The sequence below is a fragment of the Puntigrus tetrazona genome, chromosome 12 (assembly GCF_018831695.1).
Source record: "Puntigrus tetrazona isolate hp1 chromosome 12, ASM1883169v1, whole genome shotgun sequence".
Taxonomy (NCBI): Eukaryota; Metazoa; Chordata; class Actinopteri; order Cypriniformes; family Cyprinidae; genus Puntigrus; species Puntigrus tetrazona.
In genome coordinates, this window is record NC_056710.1 from 7,572,063 (window position 1) to 7,583,192 (window position 11,130).

Consider the following 11,130-nt stretch of genomic DNA (forward strand, 5'->3'; position numbering starts at 1 on the left):
TGGACTTCTTGTTAGTAATGTTACCTGCAGTCTTGGAAATCTCAAAGGTGTTATTCCTCACCGATTGTGAAGTTCTGTTAATGATGTAGTCTGATTGTATCAAAGGGCAACGCTTTGACCACCAGGACAGCTGGTCAATTAGAGCTTCTCATCAAGAAAGCTGAAAATAAAGCCTCAATGTCAGGCTCCATAACTTGACATTTTTTTTTAACGGCCAAAATGGGATACAAAGGATGTTTAATGAGAATTTCTTGTTAGCCTGCACTTCCCGTTTGTGTGCCAGAGCCCCGATGATGTTGGGCTAATAATATCCCCCTCTCTCTCGCTTTCAGTGCGTTTGGACTGTCCTTCAGGACTGTGTGATTTATTAGTCTTGAGACTTCTTTGTTTCAGAGGTAGCGGTGGAAATCATGTTCGCATGGAGTGGCCTATTGTGTGGAATCTGCTCGGGGCCCGTGGTGTACTGAAAAACAGCAGACAGGGGGTCCAAACACTGACAGGGTCATTCTTACATTTTTTTTTTTGTAAGTTTAGATTGCAATTATAGTGCTGCCAGGTGGAATTAGCGTCATTACACTAGTATTGCAAGACATCAAAAGAGCGCTTACGCGATACGTGTTATAAAACACACCGAAAAGAAGCAAATACTATGGGTGGATAAATGTTTGTGTATGGAAGATCTCTGTTTGAGGATGTAAAGAATAAAGAATGTAGCATCCAGAGCTTGATGGCCATACGGAAGATTTGTATCTGTAGTATCTTTCCAGGCTGGAAAACATCACTCTTTCTTTCATCCTCTGTAAATGGTGCGGGTTGAAGGACGTGTCTCTCTGATTGAACTGATATGTGCGCCGGTGCTTCTGAAACTGGTGGCAATAGATTCACCTTGAAATTTCCCTGCACTCATGTACTCGAATACATTTCTGAAATATTTATTTATTTGTCTGCAGTTAGGCAAATTTAAAAGGAGGTGTATTGGATGATTTGATTAAAATATTCAAAATGCATACGGCCTGCAATAAAACAGTAATTAGTAAGTATATCTTTGTTGATTGCACTCATTACTAATTATATGTGTGATAATATACGCTTCACCACAAAATATATGTAATACATCGTCTTTACTGTGTCAAAAAACATACATTTAATGTTCACTTAAACTGCATATTGCATTTCCGAAAGCAAATACCAGTGCTTGCAAGACAGCAAACTTGTTAAAAGCGTTAAATACAACAGTTTTCCAATTGCTGGCAGTTAGAGTTTGAATTGACTAAACTTTTATGAACATCACAGTAAAAAAAGGAACAAACCCTAACGTAAATCTATAACAAATATCAAGACAGTGCCGCCTTGCAAACACAGTTATTATTCAGATATTTAGATTATTCTGCTGGACTGCATGGAGAGCATGAAAAACAATGGCATCAGTATAAACCATATCAAAGCTAAAGTTAACATTCTAAAATTCTGCTATACGTTAAACTACAGGGCTACAGTCTCTAACCTCACAATTTACAATATTAAACTGACAAATGTCCTCTGTGAATAAAGTACACCGATGTTGCATTGAAACTTTAAATCTGAATATATTTGAAGGTACATTGATTCCAAATAGCCCCCTGGGTAATGGACAGGAACCAGCCCTCATGCTGTGGTAGAAAAACAAGACTGAAAGACTCAGCAGGGCAGCATGTCGCAGCATTCAGAAAGAGGTACAATTTACTGAACAGTCGTTCATGTTCAGTTCAGGTGTAACATGAGAACAAAACCTCTTGACCTGTATAAATTCTCTGAAACACTTGGAAAAGCTTTTCTTTGATTTTGCAATGTGGCCTAGATAGCTAATAACTCCTAACATCCCCGTTCATTTTTTCTTTCTGTATAGAACAAAGGACAGTGTCCTCACCATGGATACATTTAAAGCATTACTTTCAAATCCTTATACAATGAGTATAAGTCCAATAATAAAAAGCATAATGTGGATTAATGTGGAGTCCAAATGTCCAGATGCTAAAGCACAAACTATTTTTTTATTAATTAGATTTAATTAATTGACCTCAGCAGGTTTTTGTTGTCCCCAGCCAGCATCTTACTGACATATTTCCTTCTTTTCTCTTTCAGGCTTATTATTATTATTATTATTATTATTATTATTATTATTAAGAATGCATAGGGACAGTAAATATAAATAATAAATAATAATGGTAAATATTCAAGTTTTTATTTATTTGTCCATGTTAATTTATTTTATTTTTGATTAGCTGTCAACTCTTGCTCACCTGCTTACCTTTTCACCTATTATATTTTTATATGATATGTTTATCATATTATATATTTATCATATTATATATTTTTTCTTATTGGCCATGAAACACAGTGTTGACATCAGTGCTCCTTTGGATTTACACTGCATTTACCTTTATATGTTTTGAAATATTTCTACAATTAATTATAATGTTTTATTTAATTTTAATAGTTCTTCATCTCATTTTTATTATACAAAGCTTAACCGACAATTACAGCGGTCTGCTATGATTTCTCAGTTGTCCCGAATCTAATATTTATCTAATAAATTGTTACCACATGACTTTTAACCACCTATTTTAATCTCAACTCATCATTTATGTTCAGCACTTTTTTCTTACAATATTAATCATACATAGATGTTTTGTATCGAAGTGCACTGAATTCACAGGGCCACTAAGTTCATGTTGATGTATTGTTTACCATCTGTTGGCCAAGCATGCTGACAGAAATTAAAGGCACCTGCCCACCCCTGTCTTTCTCACAGCTAGAAGACAATAAATGCCTTGCTTCTATTAATACACTTATTGGTGTGACAGTCTCAGCTTGCTGTCACGTTGTTAGTGGCAATCACTGATGGTGATTTGGAGGCGGAAGGGACGGGACTGCAACACAGTGGAATGAAAAAATCTTTATGATTGATCATAAACTGAATAGTTTATTCTAGTAGGTACTTAGATACTTAAAAAGAATGTTCACCCCAAAAAAGTTCGGCATTATTTTCTCACACTCTTATTGTTGAAAACCTGTCAAATTTAGATATTTGTATTCATGTATATATGGGTTTATGTCAGTGGGGTCCAATATGACTTTGAGACTTACTAAGGAAATTCATACACGACTAAAAAAATGTTTCTTCCATGCAGTCATGGGTTTGTGGTTCTTAGGAAGTATAACATAGATGTGACCCCAGACCACAAAACCAATCATGAGTAGCATGGGTGTATATTTGTAATAATATCCAACAATGCATTGTATGGGTCAAAATGATTGATTTTTCATATTAAAGTATATTTAAGTAAAGATCATGTTGCATGGAGATACATTTTTATATCCTACCATTAATACATTAAGACTTAACTTTTGATTAGTAATATGGTTTGTTAAGGACTTAATCTGAACAATTTTTTGCACCCTCAGACTTTTGATAGTTGTATCTCAGACAAATATTGTCCTAATAAATCAGTGGAAAGCTTATTCAATTAGCTTTCAGCTCATGTAAAATTGACTGGTTTTGTGGTCACATATATTACAAGCACAGAAATAAACAACAAAGAATACCGTGATACTCTGTATTCATCGCACTTTGATATCGATTACTATCTTGCTCCTTCATCAAGCACGTTTTACAGCGATAAGATCTAATTTATAAAGCACTTTATAAAACATTTCATGAAGCTTCACAATCGTTCCAATTTCACTTAATTAAAGTCACTGCAATTTGACTTAATTGAAGTGACTGAAAGACTCCTCTGCGAGAGCAATAAGGAATTCATCAAAAACGTCTCGGCCTCCATGTGACTGCATCAGTCCCTAGAGAGACATGAAGGGTACAGACAGCCTACAGCACCAGGTCAGGTCTCTCGGCTAGTTTCAAAGCCTCGTGCATGCTGGCCGCCGAAAGCTTGCGGTTGATGTTCCGATAGCGGCAGCGGATGAGGTTATGGTAGGTGGTCCTGAGGTCTCTGTTGAAGAACGCATAAATGAAGGGGTTGATGAGCGAGTTGGCATAGCCCAGCCAAAGCAGTGTCCTCTCCACCCACAAAGGCACGCAGCTACACTGCACTCCACAGATGAACGGCCGAGCCGTAGAAAGCAGGAAGAAGGGCAGCCAGCATACGGCGAAAGCCCCCACAACAATCCCGAGGGTGGCCGCTGCCTTCTGCTCTCTTTTGAAGATGGAGATATTTTTGCGGTCATTTCTGAGAAGGCGAGAAAAGCTCACGCACTCCTCCACCTCCCTCTGCAGCTTTAGGACCGCAGCCACGCAGGTCACGCTCTCCTCGTCTTCGGCTTTGGGAAAACCAGCGATTGTGTGTTTGGCAGCACTCACCTTTGCCACTCTGTATATCCGGTAATACATAATGAGCATCACGGACATGGGAATGTAGAAGGCCACGGCGGTGGAGTAGATAGTGTAGCCCAGATCCTGGCTGATCAGACACACATTGTCATCGTTGACATTCTGAGCCCATCCAAACAGTGGGGGTAGGGTGATGGAGGCAGAGAGAAGCCATACAGACAACACTATTTTGGCCATGCACTTTCCACTCTGTCTCACGGGATACGTCAAAGGCTTAGTGATGCCCAGGTACCTGAGAAAATGGAGTGGAGAATGGGAAAAATGAAAGAAGAAAAAAAAAAAAGGACTGTTAAAGTGAATCACTGTCAAAGAACGCATAAATGTGGGCACTCTGGTAGTGACTTTGGAATTGTACAATCTAAGCTTGAAATATCTCCTTGAAAAGAGACCAGGGCTCTGTCATAATAAATAAATAGCTATTAAATACATATATATCGCAGTAAGCTTTTCAGTCCGACAAGTTTTGTCCAACAGTGTTTTTTATTTACTTATTTTTATTGCCCATAAATCTATTATTTATATATTTAAAACATGATTATAGTAAAATCACACTGACATACATTTAGACAATAGTTAAACAGACACAAAAAGGGAAATTTGAAATGCAATTGTTACATACACTTCAAAACATTGTGGTAACCTTTAATTAAAGATATATATCTGCCCTATTTAACCCATAAAATTCAGTTTAAAAGCTTGAAAATAACTTAATATTTTTAAATTGAGTGATATTTTTTTTATTTGAATTAAAGAAAAAAACGGTTTCTCTCTCTCTCTCTGTATGTATGTATGTGTATATGGACTAATGGTCTGATTAATGGTTTATTCATGATTTGATATTTTGACCTGTATTTTTCTGGTCTAATTGAGAAAATGTTCAGTATCTTATTTGAAAAATCTAAAGAATTTTTTTTTAATCAAATTACCCTGAGAAATTTTAAATGGAATAAAAATGTGACAACTTACCCCGCTCTCCTTCACACATCCAAATTAGACTAAATGAAACATTTCAACTGAATACAGTAATCTACCATTGATCATTTTAACCAAATATCGCTTGCATCTAATCTGGGAGACCTACCTGTCTATGCTAATAACACATAGGGTCATTATTGAAGCGGTGCAGCACATCACGTCCATTGCGATAAAAACATTACAAAAAACACGACCAAAGATCCACTGTCCTCCTATGAGATCAGTGATGCTGACGAACGGCATTACGACCAACGCAACCGACAGGTCTGCGACGGCCAGGGAAACGATTAAGTAATTAGAAGGCTGTTTCAGTTTCTTCACAAAACACACCGAGATGACCACCAACAAATTCCCGCAAACCGTTAAAAAAGTAAGCAAGGTCAAAACCCCTCCGATGAGCACTTTCTCAACATGTCCGTAACTCAGAATGGGCTCTCCGCATCTGGTCTCGTTATCCGTGAAACTTGGCGTCGGCGAAGTTGTAGTGGTGTCGTGCATCTTGTTGAGAAAGCGCACGTCCATCACCTCAGATGTCAAACTAGTCATGAGTGCCTGCAAGCGATCCTTCGTCAGCGTTGAAATCATGTTGGCTGTTGAGAGCTGTCCTTGGTTCTGAAAAGATATTGCCCTCATTATCCATCACGTATCCAAGTCCCAGTTAAATACTTTATAGACGTAATAACTACACACTATCTGTGATAAAAGAAAGAACATTCCGTCTACACGCGAAGAGCCATTCAAGGAGTCAAGTTAGAGCTCACAGAACGAACCGCGCGCTCTTCCCTGCATTTATTTTATTGGCGTCTGGAATGTGCGTAATGACGTTAGATGTTTATGGGCGTGGCTCTTTAAAAAAACGAGTGGGTGTGCAGTATTTTGACAGAGTGTAGTAATGAGACGTCAAACACGACAATATCGTGTGTGTAAGAGAAAAAAAGAGTTAGCTATAGGTAATACATCACAATACATTACATTAGAATGTTGGACAAGCGTAAACACTTTTTTTTTTTTTGCTTAAAAGGGTCTTTACTACCATCTCATGGCCTAAATTAGAATTACAATTACTAATTATTTGACAATAGTAGCTTAGTATCCATACTCCCATAAAGATTGAGATAATGGACCATAAACCAATGGTCTCAAACTCCATTTCTGGAGTTCCGCACTGAGCTCTGCACAGTTTAGCTCCAGCCCTAATCAAACACACCTGATGCAGCTAATCAAGGTCTTCAATGTCACTAGAAACTTTTTAAGCATGTGTGACTTGGAGCTAAATTCTGCAGAGCTGTGGTCCTTCAGGAATTGAGTTTGAGACCTATAAAAAATGTAAACCACTAAAGGTGAAAAATTTTAACGCTACTAGTTAAAATAACATCTTCCAGTCTTATAAAACTCATAAAATTAAGCAAAATGTATTATGGTTACAATAAGATGTTGTTACAATTTTGAATACTTTTTTCAAGGTAAAAAAGAAACCTGTGAAGTGCGCGTAGCATTGTATGATGCAGAATAAGTTGAGATAATTATTTAGATTTGCATAGAAAGCTATAGTATTCGTGAATAATACATGGGTATTTGTGAATAAGACTAAAAATTGCAAGAGCACTGAGGCATAGGAACAGTATTTAGCTTCCAGTTATCATTAACACCTGATAGTGTCTTCTGCCTGTACAAAATGACCTCAGCTCTCACGACGAGGGAGAATGGCAGTACCAAAAACCCTGCAGGAGAGAAATAAAGAGGTAAGGACATGTATTATTCAAGAGGAGTAAAATAAAAAACATTGGACAGCGAGGGACAGAGAGGACAGGTAAGAAAAAGAGAGGGATGAGTGGCTAGAAAGCAAGAAGAGGGGGAAGGAAACATGGAAAGAGGCTGAGGAGTATGTGGGAGGATAAAGGAAGTGACAGGAGATACGTCAAGGGCAAGTTTAAATAGGTTTGTGCATGTAAGTAGGCATTGCAGATTCATAATTTATCATGTAATGTCAAACTCACAGATAGATTTTAACAACAGATTATGTATACAGCAATTTGATTGTTTTGACCCAGAAGTCGGTTTAAATGTTTAACCCAGCCTTCTGGATAGTAACCCAACTGATGGGTCAAAACAATCCAATTGCTGGACCTGTCCATATTTTACCCAGCGCTGGGTTATATACGTGATGGCCAACTCCAAAATGTACTAGATGAGAGTCAAACTGCCAGTAAAAAATATGAGTAAAATATATTTTTATAACTATTACAAATATACTTTAGTCCACATTTTCAATCGAGTAAATGAGCCTCTTAGTAGGCTACTGATTTGGTAAGTCATGCCACCCACTAGTTTTATATCAATGGCCCTTTTATCACTTTAAATAGTACACTCTGTGTCATAAAGGATTCCTTATTTCTGTCTTGCTAGCATTTTACAATTTGTTCACAATTTACCCAACATGAGGCCAAGTTTGAGAACCAATTAATTGAGAGTACTTTTGAAACTATACTATATGCAATTTAAATATAATATGTTCATAAGAATAGAATAATATGTTTGCTGATATTCAAGTAAACAAGTATACATCCAGTTAATCCACTTTGAAATGGGTGTTCTGTGTCAGAATATCTGTTTTTGTTTTGTTCTGCGTGATATTACCCACTGCCAATTTACCCTAAAACCCAGGGTGTCAAAGCACCATTGAGTAAAATATTTTTTATAGTTTTTAAGCCACTAAAACCAGATTACATTTTAGATTAGGTGTTGTAAATGGGGTTTGAGATTAAGTTTTAAATTCTTTTTATTATTATATTTATTGCTTATTATTATGTCCTGATTCTGTTACATCTGCTGTTCATTGTTCATGAGCTCTTTTGGGCACATAGCTAAATAGAATACATTAACTAAATATATTCATAATAGCCTACAGTCAAACAAAATGGGTCAGAGTTCACAGATACCCAAAAAAGCTAATGTCTAAAAAGCTCTGTTTTCAAAGTGCAAATAAATCAATTTACAGTTTAATGCTACCACTTTCTATTGTAAACTGTGGAGGAAGAGGTAGGAGAAACAACTTCAATATTTTAAATACACCATTTAAAATGCATTCAAAATGGAAATAAATCAATTTACAATTTAATGCTATCACTTTCTACTGTACATTGTGGAGGAAGAGGTAGGAGAAACAACTTCAATATTTTGAATTAAGTACTCGTCAATATTACATACTGAACCTTTAAAGGGTTAGATCACACAAAAATGAAAATTAGCCTGTGTTATACTCACCCTCGAAGCATCCTAGGTGTATGTGACTTTCTTCTTTCAGATGAATGAAATAGGAGGTATATTCAAAATGTTCTTGTTCCCTTACGCCTTGTTCCCTTACGTCAGTGGGGATAAGCAGGTGTTTCAAAAAAAGTGTAATAAAGTGTGCATATCAGTCATAAAACATCCCTCACACACCTCCAGGGGGGTGAACAAAAGGTGAAAAACATTCAACATCTGCGCATGTGCCTCTGAAAAATGCAGGAGCAAAGGAAACAGAAAACTGTCTTCTCTTGGCTTATGTCAAAATCCTCTGACATTTCTCTTTACAAATCCTCGTTTTGTGTTTCTTATTTGTAGCCAGTTTTGTTCTCTCTCCGCACTCGTCACGAAACACACAACACTGACGTCTTACAACATCCACTGGAAAGCCTTTCTGTATCTGTCCATATGACAGATAGCAGACCCATATGTTATATAGCTCGATGCTGAGCACCATTTACCCAATCTTTTGACTGAGCAAAAGCATACACTGAGACTTACACATTGGTGAATGTATATGATTGCTGTTGTGTAAAAACATCACAATCCCCAAATTTAATAAGCGATGACATGGGAATAAGTATAATACAATTTAAATCAGATCCTAGCATCAGTCAGTCTGAAGTAAGCCTAACTAATCAACAGCGTTAAAACAAAAGAACACTTATTTATAATGCCAACTCAGGAAGGAGACTGTTGCATGGGATCTCCCAACCAGGAAAAAAACTGAAATTCCTTATTTCCTTATGAAACATTTTAACCTCCAACCAATTCTTTGTCAACTGCATCATATTCTTGTAATAGAAACCATGTCCAAAATTATATTCTGCAAGAGCTGGAAAATTCTGCCCATGTGACTGATAAGATAACATGTTCGTTAATGTATTGGGAAGAGAAGCAATGCCCCAAGTTAAGACAATATCTAATTGGTTATTACCTCATTGGGGATGTGTTCAATATCCAAGTTTAACAACTCAGGACACCATCGAATTTCGATTTTTGCCTTGTCAGCTTTTAGTCATAATTTTTAACCATGCTTTTAGCTTTTTCTTGCCTTTTCTTGACATGTTTATGCTCTTTGTATGTGCTCGGGTGTACACGCAAGCTGCTCCTCTAAAACCACGAGGAGAATTGCCATCTAGTCTTGTCAAAGTTTATGAACTCACCCCACTTGTAGCTCTTGTCTGGGTTTCCAAATGGTGTCCCTTGCCTGAAAAAGAAGTTCCCTCCTCAGTGGAACTGGCCACAAAGGGGAAACAAGCAGGTCCATTTGCTCCAGAAACAACAGCTGGTTGTGCGGTGACTTTGGTGTACCAGCAAAAAGGTCACCCTCTCCTCCCTGATTCTGTGCAGCACGAGTGGAAGTGTACCTATTTTAATTTCGTAAGCCAGCAGCTTGACAGTACATCTCTCCCTCCAGGACAACATTTGTCAGAGAGAAGAAAAGAAGGCAGTGGGTGCTCTCCTCTGGGGCAAAGATTTCGATTTCCACTTCGCCTAAGAGGCTCCATATCAAACTCACCATCTGAGGGTCTCTCTGTGCACAATGCCCTCCATGGACAGCATATTCTTCGAGCTTTTTAGACAAGATGCAAAGGTGTGCAGCAGGTATAGCAGGCCAGCCCTATGTACAGTGGGCATAGGTGGCAAACAGAGTTAACAGCATAAGCTCCATCTACTCCAAATCATCAGGAGCTAACAACATACTCAGGCAGGGATCAGAATAGTCCCAATAAGGCATCCTTATTATGTTAAACCTTTTAAACAAAATGAACTCTTACTATTCTAAAGTGCTAACTACTATAGTAATAATTAACTAAACATTATTCAACGAGTCTTAGTCAACTAAAATTATATTAGTTGTTTATAAGAAAAATAAGTTTCAAAAGAATGGTGTATTTATAATATTCACATGAGACTTTAAAATACTATAAAACCAAGAAAACTCAGGTTTTTAAAAGCATACAGTCCATTGCACCATAACCTAAAACAGTTTAACATTCCTTGTGTGCTGAAATGCCCACCAGTGTATTTAAAGCCAGCTTGAATGTCCACTAGTGCATTTAAAGTCCATGAGAAGTGATAATCCGAATGGTTGCAGAAGTAGCACCTGGAAAGTTCACAGGTTGGTTAACTCCACGGTCCAACAGGTTTCCGTTTAGTTACTGTTACTGGCTGCCTGGTTTTTTTGGCAATACCTGCTTTATAGAAATATTTTCTGCTTCCTGTCACATGACAGGCCAATCATGTGTCTTAAAGACATACATACTAAAATGTTAAAAAGGAATAAAATGGACTTGGGGAAACGTTTAAACCAGCAATAAACAGAGTGGTAAGGCATCCCTCTTGTGTGACTCAGAAAACAATAGTTTATCTAAAATGATCTAAATATCCCCTTGCTCCTTGCAAAATATCTTCTTGAGAATAGTTTAAGAGACAAATCTGAGGAATTGTTTCTCTGATGATTATCACGTCAACCTTTC

General features: G+C 37.3%; 1 protein-coding gene across 1 annotated transcript; it reads right to left on the bottom strand.

The window, feature by feature from the left end:
* Positions 1–1,108: 1,108 nt before the first annotated feature.
* LOC122355224 (5-hydroxytryptamine receptor 7) lies at positions 1,109–6,139 on the bottom strand. The gene is made up of 2 exons (XM_043253276.1): positions 5,469–6,139; positions 1,109–4,619 (listed from the first exon to the last, which is right to left on the bottom strand). Exons 1-2 carry the CDS (start codon positions 5,993–5,995, stop codon positions 3,866–3,868), a joined length of 1,281 nt encoding a protein of 426 aa, XP_043109211.1. The 5' UTR covers positions 5,996–6,139; the 3' UTR covers positions 1,109–3,865.
* Between the last annotated feature and the right edge of the window lie 4,991 nt (positions 6,140–11,130).